Source organism: Hydra vulgaris, chromosome 03 (genome assembly GCF_038396675.1).
Source record: "Hydra vulgaris chromosome 03, alternate assembly HydraT2T_AEP".
Taxonomy (NCBI): Eukaryota; Metazoa; Cnidaria; class Hydrozoa; order Anthoathecata; family Hydridae; genus Hydra; species Hydra vulgaris.
Window position 1 is genome coordinate 46,580,001 of NC_088922.1, and position 21,888 is coordinate 46,601,888.

A 21,888-nucleotide genomic window follows, 5' to 3' on the forward strand; every position below is an offset into this window, starting at 1 on the left:
AGAGTAAGAGGGTTGTTATTGATCAATATAGGTATACCAATATTATTGCAATATTATTTTTACAGTAAATAAATTAGCTTACAAAAGTTGCAAATTTTAAGTCCAGAGTTTAAATAGAGCCACTTTAGATGTTAAATTTTCATAAAGATTGATATTGTAGATAAGAAACAATACAGGAGCAAAGATTTAAGGGTACCACAAGATACCTTGTTTTACCCTTTAAGTTTTTGAAATAAAGAAGAGTGTAGGCCTAATAACGGAGTGAAGACTAATCGTAGGATAGTTAGAGAGGTCAAAGCGTTCTCTAGAGTTTAAAAAAATTGGAGTCATCTATTTAGCACTTTTTAAAGTTAAATATTATTAAATATTATTATAATAATTAAAATTAAATGTTAGACTTACTCTAGTTAATGACATTGTTGAAGACTAACCAAAAGTCTCCAGAGCTTAACATCTGATATAAGATACAAGATTTAATAAACTGAGAATAGCAGAGCTTAACATCAAACAGGATCTTTTTACATTTGCTTCTTGGAATAATAAAAGGACATTTGTTCTTAAGAGAGATGTTCTTGTAAAAAAGATGAAATCAATTATTAATAAAACAACTGCTCAAGATAGTGAAAAATATGGAGTAGAATGAGGTTTGACTTTTGAAATTGAAGATTAGGAATAAAAGCTCCCAAACTTTTAGTTCAGAAGCAATAAAAGCTTCTGAGATGCGCTTTATGCATACATATTATGGATATAAACATATATATTTGCTATTTATTTAGATGCTGGTATACAATATCTTTTCATATTTATATAAACTTTAGTATTTATATGGTATAGTATTTGCCAAAAAAGAAGATGTTGATGATGATGATGATGATGATGATGATGATGATGATGATGATGATGATGATGATGATTATGATGATCATGTTGATCATAATGATGTTTATATATGTTTATATGTTATAAGTAGCCTCCTCATCTGTAGTGGCTTTATCGGCCTTAAGGAGGTGAATAACAAAAAAAAAAATATATATATATATATATGCATATATATATACAAAATATAACATGAATTTTGAGAAAAAAAAAAATACTTTAGGATGTATAAATGTTTATGCAGCCCTGGTCACAAACCCGGCCCCAGCTATATTTTATCAAACCCGGCCCCAGTCAAATATCAACCCTGGTCGTTTACTACTTCTAATCATGGTTTAGGAATTTTTGTTGTAATTTTATTAATATTTTCTAATACAAGCTTTCTGCGATATAGGAGACATTTTCATATAATCAAATGTTGTTTTTTTAATTTTTCTTTGTTTTTCAAAGTCTCAATAATATCTTTTTTAGCCTTTGCATGCCTCTGATATCATTAAGCCAATTAAATAGAATAAATTACTTGTAATCTTACTAGTAAAAAACAAATATTTTTTAAACAAATATACAAATTTCCTACTTTATTTTTAATAGAAATTTTTTTTCAAGTAGAAATATTTTTTACCTTTTTAGTTTCCTTCTTTAGTAAACTTTCTGTTTTGTACTTGTTGATGTTGTTAATTTTATTCAAATAAATTTTTCTATTGTTTTTCTTTAAATGAACATTTTATTAACTATAATAATTGCCAAAATTTTATAAACCGATAAATCTACTAATTCTTAATCGTTATAGTTATATTTTCAAGTTATATTTTCAAGTTTTTTTTAGTAATTTAAAAAAAAAGTAATGTAACTTTGAAATTATAGTTTTATATGCTAAAATAACTTTATATTCTGTTTTTTAAGTATAATTAGGAAATTTAAAATATTAAAAGCAATAAAAAAAAGTTGGGCTATAAAAATTAGTTGTTTTATTTTTTTATTTCTATTTTTAAGCATGTTCCCTTTATATTTTAACCTTCTGAGTGTATTTTCGGAACTCAAAAAAACCTTTAAAATGCTCTTTTTATAATTTTATCATTAGTTATTCTAATTTTATTAAAGAAAAAATGTCATAAAAACCAGGTCATTTGGAGAAATCTGGATGTCAATACTAAAAGAGAAGTGTTTTGGAAACATTTCAACATTTAAAATCAAAATTTTATGTGTGAAGTTTTCTTTGTAACATTTCAAAAAGTTTTCATGTAACATCCAAAGACCAAGGCCAAATTTCAAAAAAAACTTGAGTGATTAGATGTAAAATTAATTATGTAAAATAATTTTTAAAACTTGCAATAAGCAGTGACCAAGTTGTTAAAGAGTCACCAATATATATATATATTTATATATATATATATATATATATATATATATATATATATATATATATATATATATATATATATATATATATATATATATATATATGTATGCTAAAAGAGCTCTAAAAAAATATTTATCTTTACTTCCTATTGTATTTTCTAACTTTGTTTAAAAGATGTTGACATCAGTATTTACTGTAATATTTACTTCAGTATTTAAATTCATATTTGATTATCACAAAATGATGAAATATAAATTTAAAAATAGTAAAAGATGAATGAATAGAAGAAGAATAAAAAAAAAATCAAATAAAAAAAAAATTATTTAAAAAAAGAAAGTTTTACTATGTATTGTGATCCATGTTGTGCTGTTGAATTCTGCAAAATATAATGTATTCTGCGAAAAATAATTTTTGAATAAGCGCTTAAATAACTTTTTCATGAAATTTTTTTTTTATATATATATTACTTTTTATGAAAATAATAATTTTTGTAATAAATTTCTTTTATAAGTAGATACTCCCCAAACCTCAGTTGGTTTATATATTACACTGAATCAATGTGTGTATAAATTTTTAAGGATTTGAATTGATTTTTTCTTCTTTTTTTTTTTCAATTTAGTGCAAAACAATGACTTGGCTATTTGTTATACTTGTTTTGAGCAATGCACTGATGTGGCTGTCTTTGCTCAAGATAGATGCTACCACCAGAATTGCTTCACCTGCAAACGTATATATATTAGAAACATAAAATAAATAATTTAACATAAATATTTTTGGTTTTAATGTGCAGTCTTAACACTTTTAATACATTGATTTATTTATTATATATTAATATATTTAACAAAAAAAAATTTTTAAATTAAAATCAATAAATTTTTTTTAGAGTGCAACATAAATCTGTCAAAATCTGGCTATTTCTTTAGCAACAATAACTTTTATTGCACTGAAGATTACAGTAAGTTATTTGGTTCAAAATGTTCTGGTTGTCAGAAGTTTGTTGAAGGGGAAGTAATTTTAGCTGTAGAAGAGATTTTTCATCCAGAATGTTTTGATTGTGTTTACTGTGGGTGAGTTTTTTGTTTTTAGATTGTACTTCTGTGTATAGCATAAATATGTGTGACACTCATATTTATGCTATATATTCTAATTTAATTTTAACAGAAAGTTATTTCCACCAAATGTGAAAATTCTTTATGATGGGAGTCATTTTATGTGTGAAGGTTGTAATATACAAGATAAATACAAAACCAAGGAGATAAAAAGTGAAATTACTGAATCAAGTATAAACAGTAAGTTTTCAGTTTTTTATTAAAACACATGTTTGTCATCCTTTGGTACATTTATAAATTATTTTTATTGGGTGAAGGTTGCGCTGGCTGCCATAATGTCATAAAGAGTGGTCAAGCATTGTTAGCTCTCGAAAAGCAATGGCATCTATGGTGTTTTTCATGTTTTAAATGTGGTTGTCTTCTTGCTGGGGAATATATGGGAAGGTAGGTTTTTTAATGTTTTTGTTGACCAAAACTAAAAAAAATTTGTAGCAAGATTGTTGAAAAGTTTCAAATTTTTTTTATGTAACACATACAGCTTATAAGTATAAGGTTTTTCAGGTTCACATCTTTAATGGAGCTCAGTTAAGTTCACGTATTTAATGGAGCTCAGTTAAATTTGATCTTTATTAGTTATTTCTTTAAATTGATTTGAAGTAAATTTTTAGTAATTGGGCATATTTGTATTATAGAAATGGTGTGCCATATTGTGAGCAAGATTATCAATCAGAATTTGGTGTTAGCTGTTCAGGATGTGGAGGTTATATCACTGGGAAAGTATTACAGGTTTTTAAACTTTTTAACAGTTAACTTTTTAAAAGTTAATTGAAGTTAATAGTAAAATCAAAGTGTGATACAAAAAAAAAAAAAAAGAAAGTAATATAAAATTCAACAATAAATACAGAACAACAAAAGTCGAATAAACTTCTAGTTAATTACTGAAGCATAAATAAAAAATGATATTCCAATATAAATTACTTGTTGTTGTATATATATATATATATATATATATATATATATATATATATATATATATATATATATATATATATATTATATACACTGCGACCATTTTCTATAGACGCATGAAGAATTTAGCGGATTTACAGTGTTACAGTGGTAATAAAATTGTTCTAACTGTACTTTTGAATTAGTATATGTAAGAAAACAATGATCCATTATGCATCTGATTATTAACTGTCTTGATTGTATTAAAATAATTAAATTTTTAATATTCACGTGGCAATTTTCTATTGACGCACTAAAGTTCTGACGAGTTTTGACGCAAATTTCTTATATTCTGTAGTATTTTTTATTTTGTGAGTTGAAATTAAGTTGAACTTAACCAAATGCCGAAAGGAAAGGTCCTTACCAATATTGAAAAAGGTCAGATATTGACTTATCATCGAGAAAATGTTCCAAATCAAGAAATGGCTAGAAGATTGAAGAGATCAGATCACGTTATCCGTAATTTCTTGAAAAATCCAACAGATTATGCAATAATCAAGAGGAAACCAAAGAAATCTAGGGTTTGAGGCCGTAAAAACGCAGAATTGTTCGGCTCGCATCAAATTCATCAAAAAGTTTGGAAACAATTAAGTCAGATTTGGGTTTAAATGTTTGCAAGGAGACGATTAGGAAAGTTATTAAAGACAGCCCACACATTGTACAATCAAAAATGAATAAAGCACCAAATTTAAAGCCCGTTCACAAACAGAAACGGATGGAATTCGTCCGCGAAATCATGGTACGCAATTGGGAACAAGTAAGAAATTTTAGATTAAATTCTCATGAATACGCAAGATGTCTAAAAAGCTGAATATTTTTGTTTTCAATACCAAGTAATTTTTTTTGGACGAGAAAAAGTTTAAACTTGATGGGCCTGAGGGTTTTAGTGGTTACTGGCGTGATATGAAGAGATAACCCAAATATTTTTCGACGAGGAATTTTGGTGGTGGATATTTGATGTTTTGGCTTGGGTTTAGTCCAACAGAAAAGTTAAATTTAGCATTTACATCTTGCAAAATAAAAAGTTCTGAATATATCGATATGCTAAAATTATGCTTGATTCTATTTAAAAACAAATATCGACGCAAAAAGTTTGTTTTTCAACAAGACAACGCCAGCATTCACAATAGTAACAAGATTAAAGCTTGGTTTGAAGCTAAAAAAGTTGAGCAAATGTGGTGGCCTGCTCGCATAACAGATTTGAATCCTGTTGAAAACATCTAAGGAATCATTGTTAGACGTATCTATGCTGACCAGAAGCAGTATAACTCTGTGGCAGAGCTAAAAGTAGCGGTATCAAAATGCTGGGAGGATATGGAGCCAAAAGTACTGGAAAACTTGATGGGAAGAATGCCAAAACAAATTTATCAAGTAATTGAGCATTAAGGAGGTCCAATCGACTACTAAAAATGTGATAAAAACATTTTTTTGGATAGTTTTGTTAAAAAATGTGAACTGCCTCTATAGAAAATAGTCAGCTATCTTTTGAATTTAATTCATTTATGATTAACCTCTTTTCAAATTTGATATTATTTTTTGATAATTTTTATTATTTTAATACTTTATTTATAATTTATTGAAATACACTATAAAAATACAGTTAAGTACGTTATTAAGACATAATCCGTATGCGCCTATAGAAAATGGTCGCAGTGTATATATATATCAATCTTATAGTTTGTTTTAATTTTCTTAATAGGCTGGTGAAAAACACTACCATCCTCACTGTGCACGATGTGCAAAGTGTACTCAAATGTTTGGTGAAGGAGAGGAAATGTATTTACAAGGTTCTGATATTTGGCATCCTCATTGTAGTGAAGAATATCAAAGAGAGGTTTTTATTAATTCGTGTTCAATAATATGGACTAAATTAAATGGCTGTCAAATTAAATGTTTAAAATTCTTTCTTTTGTTTGAAAGAAGTTGACATTTGTATTTACAATAATATTTCATCGTTATTTAAATATTTATTGTATTTAATTATCATAAAAATGGATAAAATGAAAATTAAAAAGTTTGAGTTTAAAAAACAATTTATTAATTAGAATACACCAAAAGAGCAGCGCAAAGAGCATGAATATAAAAATGGTAATTTTTATTTTTTTAATTGTAAATTTTGTGGTGTTTTAATTGACTTTGACTAAATTGACTATAAGTCAAAAGTCAAAAATAGTCAGCTTTGAAATCAAGTAGTCGATTCAATTGAAGATTGATTTCCTACTAATCAACTAGTTGATTAAAGTCAATTTAGTTCAATAATAATCTTATATCATTTTATTCAAATTTTTTAAATCTTTAATTTTTGTTGGTTTATTTAATAACAATAGGATGTATTGTTATAATTTTTACATGCTACCTAATTTTTTTTTTATACCTTAAAATTTTATAATATTTATAGTATATTAGCAATATTAATACCTAATTAAACTTTTGATTATGTATTTCATTAATTTTTGTAAATATTATTGTATAGACTTTTTATATTTAGCAAATAATTAAGATGGTTCCTAAATCATTGGGGCTTTGGAATAAATTGTCCTGTAGTCAAAGTGGCCCTGCTCTCATATTGTTTGTTCCAGTAATATTTAAATTTTGGCTAAATCAACTTTTAGTCAAAAAATGTTTCCAAAAATGTATTAGTCAATTTTAGATTTTAGAAAATTTATTAGTCAATTTAGTCGACAGTCAAATTATTTAAAAGTTGTAACAACACTAAAATTTTCTTGAGTAGAATTTGCAGTTAGATAGCATTTTTCTAAGACTTTCAGAATTCTAAAATCAGGAAAAACCAAAATTAAGTTCCTTAGATTTTTTTTTTCTTTTTCTTTTACTTATTGTTTTTAAGAATCTATTTTTGTGATAAAAGGTTTATAAAAATTTGAAAATTTTCTAGTGAAATAAAAAAAATTCAGTAAATTTTTTAGTTGAAAAACTTTTTAAAATAAAAGGTAGTATTTACAAAAATAAATTTTTTACAAAAATGCACGAAAGTGTTGTTTTTTTTTCTTGATTCCATTCCTTTTTTTCAGCTCTTGAACTATTTCCAAAATCATTATTTAAGTTCAAATTTTATATGTGAGTTTGACATTAACTTATGTAATTATATCTTTTTTCTTTTTCTTTCTATTTTAAGGAAATAATTTGTCTGAATTGGTTATTAGAGATAATTCAAGCAAAAACAGATCTTCCCAAAACTCAAACGCAACTAATACACAATCTTTTGATTTAACAACATCAAATATCAAGACATCAGGCTTTCGTTCTGTTAAGCCCCCATTCATGCAAGAATTACCTAATGAAAATGGCAATGATGGTAAGTTGGTTTTACTCAACTACAAAACTTTGCATAAAATTTTTGCATTGAATTCAAAACAAATTTTTTTACTTATACCAAGAACCCTACAAGCCACCACCTCCAAGACGTTCAAGTAGTAACTCATGGCAGACAAAATACACACCAATTTTGAATGGACCTACTCCATTTCAAAAATCGGTATGCAAAAGTGTGATGATTTTTATGTCTTATAATGTTCTATCCGTAATTAATTATTATATCTTGTAACTTTTTTTAAGTTGTTTTATTGCTAGAATTTTTTAAATTGTTTAATTTTTTTAGTCTGAAACAAAGTTTGAAACAAACTTTCGCCAAAGACCTTTATCATACATAGAATCAGCTGCTAATAAGCGTATGCAATTTTTTATTGCTTTTGCAAAAAACTTCACATGGCATTTTTATACTTTATGATTCCTTACAATTTTTTTTTAAAGAGAATGGAGGAGATTCTAGCAGACCAAAGTCTACTTTATATCTTTCAACAGTTGAGTTTTTTTACTATTGTTTTTTTAACTCATGTTTAGTATAACAGATGTTTAGCACAGGTTTATCACAGCAGATGAGTGTTAAAGTGTAAATATATATTTACAAAAAATTTTTCTTATTTAGTTATCTGGTATTCTACATTTTTTTATTAGTAAAAATCAAAGTTGTTAACAAGGTCAAAAGTAGTAGGCCAAAGCCTCATGTTATAAGTAGGGTTTGGGAAAACCCGGCATTTTTAGACCCGACGAGTCCGATTCGAGTCTAAGAATATTTATCGGGTCCGGGTTCGGATCCAGGTCCAATACGTCTTTCTAACTTGCAATTTAATAATAGCATGAAGGGATTTTTTGTTCTCACGCCGATTTTTAAAAATGGATTTAATATACGTTAAGGTAAATAAAACAAATTTTAGCCAGTTCAACGTCTAATGTAAATATGTTATTCTATACTTTTTTTATAATCTTAAACTACCAAATAAATTTGACATTACCTTTTTAAAAGTATCGCATTTTATAAAATGCATGTAAATATATTACCAAAAAACAAACTCATTGATTAAAATACTTGCAAGTGTTTAATACAAAACAGAGCAATTATTTTTACTTAAAAAATAAAACTTTAAAAAAACTAATGCACTTAATGAATTGTCCAATAATCTAGAACGAATTCTTGTACAGAAGTTGGATGCTACAGAAAATGTTCGTTCGGAATTTGTTGATGTTGGTTTTATCATCATTAACGCTTGATACAATTTTTCTAAATATACAGTTCTTTTTTAAGTTTTTGAAAATAATAAAAATTCTTTTTTATTATTAGCTAATTTATCTCCGCAACTTGGCTTTATGTAGCTCTTCCTCCAGTGTTAATAGTAGTGTGTTTCCTGCAGTATTTTGGTTATTTTCAGCTGAAATCCTCTGTTCATGTGTATTTTGCTGTTCTTCATTTATACCAAAGAATCTCTTCAGTAAATCTGTTGTAAATAATTGTATTTTCTTTGAGGGTACCATTTATAAGAGAATCTAATAGCTCTTCTATTTCTTGGTTTTTACAGCTATTTATTTGAGTTTTCATCGTCATTAATAGCTCTCTACTTAAATTACCATTGGATTCTTTTAATTTTCTTAACATAAAATCAATGCTAATCGGGCTGTTGCAAGATTAGCATCGTCTTTGCTAAGAGCTTCAACAGTTAATTTAATAGGCTTTAAAGTATTTTCCAATTCATTTAATAATTCAATATTAATATTTTCTATTAAATGCGCACTTCCAATATCTTGCAGAGCTTCTTTAATGATATAAAATAATTTTAAAAATCTAGATATCATTTCGATGATTGAGTTCCAACGAGTTCTTACGTCTAACACTAGCTGAAGTTCATTTCCTAAAACTATTTTGATCTTTTCTTGCAAAATATTATTTCTCACAGAAGAACTTTTAAAAAATTTAACAATTATACGAACAGTTTTTATTTTTTCTTCTACATTGCCTAAATTTGTTAATTCAACTTGTCCAAACTCTTCGACGTCACCGTCGCTCTCGTCAGAATAATAATTTTCATCTTGATCATCATTAATATCATCTTGACCATGGTCATTTCTATCTCCATCAACGTCATCTTAATCTTGCAAGACGGTAATACTTTTCTTTTTATATAGTACATTACAAACAGCTAAGTGTATAGTGCCATTCTAGAGACAATTTCTTCTTAAGGCTTTCTTGCGACGGAAACGAAAGTGTCGATAGTTTTAAATTGTTTGGTGCCAGAATTTTCTCCTATTTCTTCCTGTGTTGGTAAAGAAATTCCATGTTTAACTTTTAAATGTTTAATCATTGATGAATTATTTCCATCTTTATTTGATATTATTGTTGAACACTTTTTGCATTTTCCACTTTTCAAATCGATAAATTGAGTGAAATACTCCCACACTTTGGAATGCTTCGACATAATGGGGCTGTAAAAAATGTTCTAGTAAAATTATATTTCACTTTTTTCCTAAAATAATTAATAAATGAAAAGAGTTTTTTTTTTAGTTTTTTATATACGCACTAAAAGAATTAACTCTTTCTGATCAAAAGTTTTTATATTAGCAAATGCTTTTAAAACATTTGATAATATAGAAACATATTATATTAGCAAACCCTTTAAAGCATTTGCTTATATATAAAAACATTCGATTAGAAAAAATTTAAGTTATGAAGTTGATTCTTGTAGTGTGTATTCGAACGTACATGAAAACATGCATAAGCTTGAATGTTCTCAAAACATCTAAAAAGCTGTGGCCAAGTTCAACTTTAAGTTTCATTCACGAACCCTACTACTATATTTTTCTAGAAAAGGTAGAGATCTAGCTCGACAATGCACCGCTGCCTACAAAACAAGGCAAAACATTCGAACCATGAGACTCGCTGAGCCTTTAACCGGGTATCGGATCCGGGTATTTACCCACAGACTCGCCGAGTCTGGGTACCTGGAACCGAAAAACCCTAGTTACAAGACCAAGGCTAAGAACAAGGCCAAGGCCAAGAGTTTTAAAGTAAAGGCCAAGAATAAGAGTTTTAAGGCCAAGGTCTACGCAAATATTTTCAAGACCAAAGGCTTAAATTTTTGACTTATGTTAAGGCCAGTTATTAACAAAACTGTTGGTAACAATTGCTGTGACAATAAAATCACATGTTGTAAAAATAGACAAAAAAATACATTTTAAAAAAAAAAATTTTAATTCTTTAATTTTATGTATCTTTTTTTGAAGGCCAAGACCAATTCCTTAATTTTTGGCCTCAAGACAAAGACGAGGCCAAGGACTTACAACTCTGGTAAAAAAAGGCATAATAAAATAATAAGATGTCATGATAAAATACAATTTTTTTACAAATATGAATTAATTTATTTTATTATGTCATATATTTATTGCATCAAATGTGTTAAATTTATATTTTTTGAGTTTTCAAAATTTGTTTTTTTTCTCAGAAATTTGTTTGACTCAAGAAACATAAACAATGTCTCTGCACAGAGAAATAAGTGTGGTAATTTCAGAGACTTGATAGGTTTGACTCAGTTACTCTGTATCTTTTATGAATTGAACAGAGTTTCTAATTAAAGTATACAAGCAGTTTTATGAATTATCAGGGTTTGCACAGAGAGTTATATCTGCTTATCTCTGTAGAATGGATTGATAGAATTTCAAAACCAAACAATAATCTTTACTAAAAATTTTGGTAATCTTGAAATGTGGATGCAAATTTTTTTTGCTCATTGTGATTGTCAACATTGTTTATAAATTACCTTTCATTCATGCTGGTTCCAGCATTATGAACTGCTAGCCAGTTTTTCCAATTAATATAAAGCTTAACCCGGACAAAAAAACAACATTAAAATAAAGAACAACGAGGAGACAGACAAAGAACAGTCATAAAATCCTTTCTTTTTTGATGTGATCTTTTTATCGCCCTTTCAAAAGTCTAAATCACAATTTGGTATGAAGCAGCCATAAAAATAAAAGCTGTTCAGCAAAAACAGGATTAATTAGATTAACAAAAAAAAAACAGTTTGATCAGAATTGTGGCAAGTTTTTACAAAAATGGCTCAGTTTTTATACTATTATAATATCTCTGACAAACAAGTTGTAACTTTAAATTCATACGGTTTAACTTTTGTTAAACCGTTTTAAGTTGTGCAGTTTGGTATGCACTTTAAAGTTGTAACTTTAAAGTGCATACCAAACTGCACAACTTAAAAGCTACATTAAAAGGACAAGCTATAAATCAAAATTATTATCAAATAAAAAATCTGTATTTTTTTAATCATCTGTCAAAATTGTTGAAATGGTTTTTTTATGCTATGCAACTTTTATGCGCTTCACTTTTTTTTTCTGATAATAAAAGGTTTTTTTTTCTTGTGGGAAATAGTCACATTTTTCTTGTAAATTTTTTTTTGTGGCTAATCAATTATTTGACTTATTTTCCTTGTAACTTGAGTGAAACATTTTGATTATAAAGTGGTATAGTGATTTTTTTTTTTTTTCAGAATGGTGAAATATCTCCAGGTGAAAAGCCTGAACGAACTTCATCTTTCAAGAAAGGAGATGGTGTTAACAAATGTAAGTTTTAATTTTCAGATAAGCATTTAAAATCAGTGTCTTTATAATAGAGTTGATTGATTTCTCATATAATTTTTTCTCTAACCTTTGAAAAATTGTTTTTGTAAGTTTAAAGATTGTTTGTTAAATTAATATTTGTTTATTTATTTATTTACTCTTTGCTTATTTAAACTTTACATTATTTATTATTTTTTAATTATTTTTTAAACTTTTTTGTTGTATTTTAGTTTTATTTACAAATTTTGTGAATTAATTGAAAAGTTATATATATATATATAAAACTTTATTATTTAAGTGCAACTGCGAATGTCTCAAAGAGCAGAGCAGAAACCTAATGTAATTATATTTTTTTATGTTATATTCTTTTTGATATGTTAATGTATGCATATATAAGTTAAGTAGTTGTCAACCAATCATGTTATATTCTTTTTGATATGTAGTTATATTCTTTTTGATATGTAGTTGATAAGTAGTTGTCAACCAAATGATCAGTTTAAATTTTTTTAATTTTTCAAGGTTATTACAAAAAACTCCAATGTAGCAAAAAAAAAAATGTTCCAACTTTCATATTTTTTTTAAAGATAATTTCTTAAAATTTACTTTGTAAGTTGTATTTTGACATGTGACATTGTAAGTTTTATTTTGACATTGTTAATCTATACCAGTATACTAATAAACAGTGCAACTTAAGGAACCCTTAAAGTTCTGAATTGTGAAGCATAAAAATTTATGAAGTGAAAGATTTATTCCTATATATATCGTAGAATCAAAATCAGGAGTATCCTGATAATGTTAGAAAAAGCATTTTAAAATGCAAAACTCTAAAAAATAGCACCCTAAAACTAAGCAGTAGTGGCACAGTGTTAGCGCACTTGCCTCAGAAATAAAAGGATCTATGGTTCAAACCCCACCTCTGAGCAAGTTTTGCGACATCGGTTAGGAAGGAATTTCCTATTAAATGCTCATCCGCAGTGCTCTGTGATAAGACCATAAGGTCTTATCACAGAGCACTGCGGATGTTTGCTGGGTTATTTAACAAATAACAAAGTTACAATTTTATAATTACAAAGTATAGTTATCTTTAAAAAAAACTAATCTAAAAAATGCTTCATTTAATTTCAACTCTTTATAATAATTTGAACACTCAACCCTTTAAAAATTTATCTGTAAATAAAAGAGTGAAGAAAGTTTATCAAATTTTCAGCCAGTAATTAGATTTAAGCAATCACCTGATTTACAGAGAACACTAACTTCTGCAAAAGTTCAATTTACCATTAAAATTTAAATTACCATTAAAGAACAGGGGAGACCAGGGCTAGTTTCAACAAAGTTTAAAAGTTTGCATTTATCTCCTAGAACTTTCATTTTTTTTTTAAATTTTTATCAGGGTTATAAAATAGTGACGCACTAAACCAACATTGAGAAATATAATATAAAACTAAGTTGTTCCGCAATAGTGAAACAAAAATGAAAAAAAAAATTTTGCAACTTACCCTGCAAGGGGTCAAGTTGCAACACAACACTTTGAAAGCTTCGCAGACTTCAAAGAAATATTACAAGTTCATCTAATTTCTATTTGGCGACAAAAAATTTATAATTACATTTAAAAAAAGTAGTATTTTCATTGAGCTGCAATACAACACACACACCAGACTTGTTTAGACTGAAGAAATTACACAAGAAGGATTATGATTTAAACTAATTTGTTATTTTAACTCCAAAGTGTTTCTGAAAAAAATGTATTCTCTTAGTCAATAAACAATAAATTTGTTTAGAAAAATGCAAGAGGTTTTAGGATATTTAAGTTCTGTTTTAGAATATAAAAACACAACAATTTATTTAAAAATTAAAATGTTAAAAAATAAAACAAATGATTAATAATTTAAATTTCATAAAAACAAACAAAAATCAAACTTAAATTTAAGTTATCATTTATTTAAAAACTTTGGCATATATATAATTCTGGCATATATAAAATTCGCTGAATGGTCACACACAAGCAGTGAACGCCTAAGGGAAGAAATGAAGTACATTAGAATAAAGGAGAATTATTTTTCGAGCAAAGCATATTTTGACAGTTGTCAAGACAAAATTAAAGATTAATAGAGGATTATTTAAAAATGAATAAGACAGACGATTCACCTAAACAGTACTAACAATAATAATAAACAATAAATTGTTTTATAAACACTAATATGAACAAAAATATACAAAAAAGTGTGTCACCAAACAAAAAATATTAAAAAAATAAAATAAAACAAAAAATTGATTACAAAAAAAAAAAAAAAGTATGCATTCAACAATGAAAGGCCTCAGAATGGAAAAAAAAAACATTAATGCTTATGTGTAATTTGTGTAGTGATTAAGTAATAAACATCTCCTCAGAGTCGCATCTATTATTACTGGCGTTTCGATGAGGATCAGCACTAATAACTAGTTTATCACTTCAGACAAACGTCATCGCCACTTATGCTTTACCCTGCGACTTATCCATAGCAATAGCAAGTTATTCATAGCAACAAAATAAGAATTTCCTTGCAATAAACATTCAACAAACAACTATTAAAGAAACAAAAGAATTAATTACATTTCAGTTCAACAATTATATATCTTCAATATATCTTATATATCTCAACTACAATTAAGTAGTCTCCTCCTCTGTAGTGGCCTTCTCGGCCTTGGGGAGGTGAATCAACAACAAAAAAAAAAAGCTTTTTGTTATTTATGTAGAAATATTAGGAGATAAAAAAATCGACATTAGAAAAACCTCAATTACTTTAGAAAAAACTTGAAAAGTGTGTAAAACCGATAAAACCTGATTTATTTTATGATTCGACTTACCCCAAGCAATTGGTTGCAACTTACCCTGTAGGCCTCATGATCACTTTGATCAATGTATATAATTATTTACATTAAATAAATCTAATTTTTTAAATCTTTTTGTATTTGAAATAGATTTTTTTAACTTACCATTATACTATTATGGTCATAAATCTCTAAGTTTACAGTGAAACCCAAAAACACTTCGATAACAAAAATTAGAATTTTATATCAAAAAAACAAAGTTATTAATAACTTTTGAAATTTTTAATTAATTACTGTAAGTTTTTAATAGCTGACATGTTATAATTTAGTTGTATAATTTAAAAATAATTTAGAAATAACATATAAAAACCATTCTTTAAAACGCATTGTTGCAACTTACCCCTGTTGCAATTAGCCCCAGTCTCCCCTAACATATTTTCAGTTGTAGTACTAGACAATCAACTGAGAAATTTGATAATAATGTATACAATTGTCAGCATTTGCACAATAATATCACTATTTCCCAACCTTTAGTGTTTCTGGAGCTCAAAAATTAGAGCAATTTAATATCTCATGAAAAATGTCTCCATAACCAAAAAAACATGACATTTTTAAATTACCATTTCCTGTGAAAAATCATAATAAACCAATAACAATATTAACTAATGGTAAATGTTTACTTAGCATTTCCTGTTAAAAAAAAAATTTGTTATGATAACAAAAATAATACAACTTATGATTTTTGAAAGGCATCTAAGGCGAAAAACATTTAACTTATATTTATCTCATAATAACAGTGAACTTTTTTGTAATAAGTTTGAAAAATAAAAAAATATATATTTACATGTATATATATATATATATATATATATATATATATATATATATATATATATATATATATATATATATATATATATATATATATATATATATTCTAATAAGTTTGAAAAATGAAAAAATATATATATTAACTGTATTGCTAATGTTTTGACTTGATTATTAATTTTTGTTTTGTAGCAAAGTTCAGAAAATGATTCAATTCAAAGTATGTCTCTTATTATTAAGCATAGATAAAGGGCTTAAAAAGGGTCGTTCAAAAATGAACTGTTTTTTGTTATTTTTAAAGTGTATTTTATATATAACTTTTTCACTTGTTTACTTTTTTAAAAAAATAGATTATAGACAAAGCACTGCCTCTGTATCCGCTGCTATTTTTTTAATTATTTTTTTTAATTTCAAATATTTACTTTTTTTTTTTTATACTGGTTAAAATTTCTCTGTTTTTATGTGTGTTTATTTTTTTAAATACATTAAGTTTACTGTTTATAGGGAGTGGAAGTTTAAGTCGTACAAAAAGAATGGTAAAAATGTTTTGTTATTATTTGGGTTTAAATCCATGTTTCTGTGTGGGGTTGTATGTTTTTGTTTGGTTGCATGCTTGTGTATGTGTGTGTGTCAGAACTAGAAAAAAAACTAAATTGTTTTTGATTTTTACTGATTGCATGCATGTGCTAAGTGTATTGTTTATCATTGGATAATTTTTATGTTGTAAATTACTATACATGATAGACATTATGAACACATCTACTCAGTAAAAAGTAAATATCAAAGAGAAAGTTATTTTAGACATTATGAACACATCTACTCAGTAAAAAGTAAATATCAAAGAGAAAGTTATTTAAGCTGCAGGCTTAATTAAAAATAAAAGAGGTGACAACTCTAGAATTCTATTTTTCATTCCATCATATTCAAGACATTTTAAATATACATCTCTATCGGTAAAATAAAACTCAAGCATCAGACTTATGACCACGCAAAAACTATTTGATTTTGAAAACTTGACCATGGCTGTTAAGATGTTTTGAAAATTTGTATACATTTTACAAATGCGCTGAAAAAATTTATATCTTAAATTTAAAGAAACAAAAAAAAACTTAACCTAAAAGAAGTAAATAAATCTTTGTAAAATCTTTCTAAAAATATATATATATATATAACAAAAAATAAGATAAAATTAACTTCACTAAAACTAAAATCAAAAAAATAAAATTTAAATTTAACTTAAACTTTAATGAGAAGACTATTTAAGTTACATTAGGAATAAATAACTTTGAATCGTTTATCTTTTCTAATGTTTTTATAATTTAATATGCGAAATCCATTTAAATAAAGTAACAACTTACATCTAACAATTGTTAATACGCACGTTTAAAAGTTAAAAAAAAGATTCTTAACAATTCTTCCCAGTAACATAAACAAAAGAAAAAATAATTAATTTGTTTCTTTATAAAGTTGAAATAATCTTTTATTTAAAGTCATTTATATTAAAAAATACATACTAAATATCTATAAAAATATTTATATATATTTATATATATATATATATTTATATATAAAATTTATATATATATATTTATATATATAAATATATAATATTTATTATATATATAAACGAACTATAAAAAAATATATATGACATTCATTAATACTTTATATAAAAAATCATTACCAGTGATTTGTTACTTTATTTAAATACATTTCAATAATATAAAAGCATAAGTAAATATCAAAGTATTTAATTCAACCAGCTTTCAAAAAAGTTTGTCTTTTTTCAAATATAATGCACTAAAAATTACATTTCAAAATATCTTGCAGAAGAGCATCATGGAAATAGGGGACAATACCATAAGTTATAGTCAACCTTTGTTTTTCCAAGCTTGAACTGCTCAGCTATTTCAACAAATGTCAGGAAACCTTTGTTGAAATTTTTTTTCTATATTAGTACAGGACCTAAAAGATTCATGGAGTTTTACAACTCCTAAAGCCCAGTTAATTTCTGGTTTTGTAACTTCATCTTGTATAGCATAGCTATCAACTGTTTTCGCTTGCAAGACTTACATCACTCAATTCACATGAACTGTTTTGGAATAATACTTTTCTTTATTGATTTGTGTCTTTTACTGTTTGAAACTAAGTCTTGGATTTGATGTTTACTAAATAAAGAATTTTTAAATATAGAATGGTTCTTATACAAACTAACACCATTAGCATGCTTTTTACTTTTTTTCATGACTGTTTATTGCCTAAATGCCCACGTTACTTAAATCAAATTTTTTTTTGACAAATAGAACACATTGCCTGTGCTAGTGATATGTTGGTCAAAAATTTAAAAAGTTTGAAAACAGTGTTACATATTGTACCAATTTCAAAATTGTATTTTTATAATGTTTTTTAAATGTATTAAATATAATATGTGTGCAGGACTATTAGAAACTTCTTTTAGCCAAAGCCAATCAGCGTAAAGTTTAACCAATCTTTGCTGAAATAACATTGTTTTGACATTAATTTTATATTTTTATTTTTATAAATAAAAAATATAAACACATTTATGTAGGTACATCAAAAATCTTAACTTTTCTTAATAATTAGGAATTTAAACTATGAACATAAACTCAAAACAAAGGCCATGTATATTCATAGAATTTGACTAATTACTATAACAGAAAATACTACAGTGTTGGATTTAAACTAATTTTCTAACTTACAACACAATACAACAAAATGAAAAATTTCTTGAAAATTTTAACAATGTGAAAACTTATATGGAAAGGTCAAAACTGTAGAAGACTATTACTGCACAGAATGTTATTGAAGCTATCACAGATCCTCTTTTCATAACTAAAATCAGTTTTTTTTTATCTTTTGCTAATGCAGTAGAACCATTTCTTAAGCAATTTCAGTCACTTAGTCCTTTACTTCATTTCTTATATGATGAGTTATATCATCTGATGTCATGCCTTACGCAAAGGGTTTATCAAAAAAGACGTTTTTACAAAAGCTGATACATAAGTTGTGTAAGATAGATCTGCAGAATGAAAAATGTAGTTGGAGAGATGTGGTAATTAGTGTATGAGTTGTTTTTGAGTTAATTATAAAAATAAATTATAAGAAGTAGAGCATGATGTTAGTGTTAACTGAATTTTAGTAGAGAATCTTTCCGCTGAATCAGTAGAGTCCGAACAACAATTTTATGATGCAATCCTTGATGTTGGCGAACTGTGCAAGGTACATATCACACCTAAAATGTTGAAAAGTGTTCGTTTATCCTATGACCAATACCAACAAGCTCGTCTAACAGGATAAAAAATAAAGAAGAACAATAAAAGGAACTTTGTGAAAAGCAGTGTGCTATACAATTAATAAAATAGTGGCCAAAACAGCCAGAATAGAAAAGGATGTGAAAAAGGAAATGATTGCTATTAATGCTGAAATAAGCCGCTTGTCAACCTCTTTATATGATGATTAGTCTCGCTGATTCTTGGTTCATTTGTGTAGACATGTTTTTCAGCTTTATTTTTTTACCTAATGCTTTCTTTTATTTTTTGTCTAAGTGTTTATTCAAAGTAAACAGTTTTTAAGAAAACTGTTTGTGTAAAGTTGTAATATATATATATATATAAAATATATATATATATATTATTTATATATATATATATATATATATATATATGTATCAGCTTTTGTAAAATATATATATATATATATATATATATATATATATATATATATATAATATAATATATATATATATATAATATATATATATATATATAAAATATATATATATATTATTTATATATACTATATATATATTATATATCGTCATTTCGCAATCACTCAAGTCATTTTTACAAGTTATGAGAAATTAAAAAAAAGTCGTTTTTTCTCTTACATCACAATAAAACAAATAAAAAACTATTTTCTGATTTTTATACTTAAAACATCACAAACTATGTTTGTGATGTTTTAAGTATAAAAAGTCACAATCAGAAAACTAAAAAAAATATTTTCAAAATGATCCTATACAATAACTTTCTTCTTTTTGTTGTTTTTCAATAAGTACTTATAGTTTTTCTTTCCTTATGAAAACACCTAATAAACCAAAACAAATAAATAACAGAGCGAATCAGTTGCTAAAATCGTTGCTCAGGCGAAAATTTTATACTTGTTTTCAAAAAAAGTAAATTTAAAAAATTTAAATTATAAAAATATGTTAAAATAGTTTTTCTAAAAATATTTTCTAAAAGAAGAGAAATTAGTCTAACTACACTAATAAGAAAAATTTCATTTTAAAAGAATCAGTATTTTATAAAGAGTACAGACAAATTAATTCAGCAACAGATTGGATAGTCGAAAATAGTGACAAAAAAGGAAAATTGTTATCATTTTTTTTCATTTCAATGTATTCTCATTACTTTGATGAAATAATAGAACAATAGTTTTATATTAAAATAAAGAATTTAAAATTTTTTATTTTGTTTAACAGGACCACTTAACCGATCGAGAATTCTATGATGTTTTTGAGATGAGTCGAGAAAAATTTGCTACCTTACCGAAATGGAAACAAGAAGACCTTAAGAAGACATGTTTGTTATAAGTTCTAATAAATTTCGGTTGCATTGATTTCTCGTAAAAGAACCATTTCTAACTGTGTGTAAATAATACGGTTGCATTATTCAGTTTTTAAGTTGGTTTTATATTCTACCGTTAAAAAGTCTTTCTTCGCAATGTTTAACATTGTCCTAAGAAATAATATCAGGTTGATATTTGGAACGATGGATTAGTGTAAGTTACAGGTCAATAAATTAAGTATACGCTTTAAAGTTGTACAGTAGTTCCGTTTTTCGATAACAAACCAGGAGGCACTATTTTCAAATTTCGTATCCTGATATTTATTGCTGGTATTTTTTTTTGATATTATTTTTTTTGCTTAAATATTAATGTATATATATAAATACGATTCAGTCTTTTCTTGTTTTTATTTTCATTACGTTCACAGAAATTTTTATGAATTTGCGAATCACATTGTATGCATTTTTTGGGATTAATTTTTCTATATCCATTATTTATATATATATATTGAATTTTAACGGTTGTATTCTAAATTAGATACACAACTGGATTTGTTATCTACTTGTTATTTTTGTTTTCGTTTTTTTTTATTTTGTAGTTATCGTGTAAGAGATTAGACTTTTAACCTCTATAAAATGCAAAACTGGTACTATTGTCCTGGAAATGATTTTTATATTTAGCATACTAAAATAATCAGCTGATAAAGTATGGTTTCTATGCCAAGTTCACCTTTTATAGTTTGTTTCACTGTTGGCTAAAAAAACCGCCAGGTTTTATGTTGTATCACTCAAATGTTCAAAACTTTTTTTTTTCAAGATTGTTTTGTGATAATACAAAAGTTTTTTTTAGGGGCCGAAGCCCATAAAAAAAATTAAGCCATTTTAGATGCTCATAATAAACAAAGATATAAATTTAATTTCTAATAGCTTAAGCAAAAACATTTAAAAGTATTTACAATATCAATGTATATCTCGTACACAATCCAACAAAAATCGAATAATTCAATATCCTATTCCAGAACAGCATGTTAAAGTTAATGCTAAATTAAACTCTTCTTCCATTAAACGTAACTAAAGTGTTACTCGTTGTTAAATAGGCTGTTCTACACGTCAAAATCTATTTCATGTTGGTCTAAGTAGACCAACGAAGTTTAGAACGAAGTCTTCACACTGTTCAGAAAACTTGGGTGATAAAAATCTTGGGTACCCAATTCAAAAAATCCTATAGGATCCTATTAGAAATAGAAATTAAAAAACATCATATTGAACCGAATTAAATTAAAACACATAAGTTTTTTTTTTTTTAATGTTGAGAAATTTTTTAAAATTAAAAAGTGTTTATAGATATCAAAGTTTTTTTTTTGTTCCAAAATCCTATAACATATATATTTTTAAGGACTTTTTGGCTGGGTATATAGGAAAATGTATAATTTAGCAAATGCTAACTTATAATAAGTGG

The 21,888-nt window shown here is 26.0% G+C and overlaps 1 protein-coding gene across 2 annotated transcripts in view; it reads left to right on the top strand.

Moving 5' to 3' along the window:
- The window catches only part of LOC100208301 (actin-binding LIM protein 1), a 24,829-nt gene extending 3,842 nt beyond the window's left edge, over positions 1-20,987 (top strand). Inside the window, exons 2-17 of one of the 2 annotated variants that reach the window (XM_065793437.1) lie at positions 2,856-2,963; positions 3,120-3,303; positions 3,398-3,525; positions 3,603-3,729; positions 3,978-4,071; positions 5,993-6,127; positions 6,339-6,381; positions 7,427-7,606; positions 7,689-7,786; positions 7,910-7,979; positions 8,062-8,111; positions 12,138-12,210; positions 12,506-12,546; positions 16,036-16,063; positions 16,348-16,379; positions 20,345-20,987. In XM_065793437.1, the coding sequence (XP_065649509.1) occupies positions 2,856-2,963; positions 3,120-3,303; positions 3,398-3,525; positions 3,603-3,729; positions 3,978-4,071; positions 5,993-6,127; positions 6,339-6,381; positions 7,427-7,606; positions 7,689-7,786; positions 7,910-7,979; positions 8,062-8,111; positions 12,138-12,210; positions 12,506-12,546; positions 16,036-16,063; positions 16,348-16,379; positions 20,345-20,455 (1,502 nt within the window). In that variant the 3' untranslated portion in view covers positions 20,456-20,987. The remainder of the gene's footprint in view (positions 1-2,855; positions 2,964-3,119; positions 3,304-3,397; positions 3,526-3,602; positions 3,730-3,977; positions 4,072-5,992; positions 6,128-6,338; positions 6,382-7,426; positions 7,607-7,688; positions 7,787-7,909; positions 7,980-8,061; positions 8,112-12,137; positions 12,211-12,505; positions 12,547-16,035; positions 16,064-16,347; positions 16,380-20,344) is intronic. The other variant, XM_065793438.1, reaches the window with a different exon arrangement.
- The last annotated feature ends 901 nt before the right edge of the window (positions 20,988-21,888 follow it).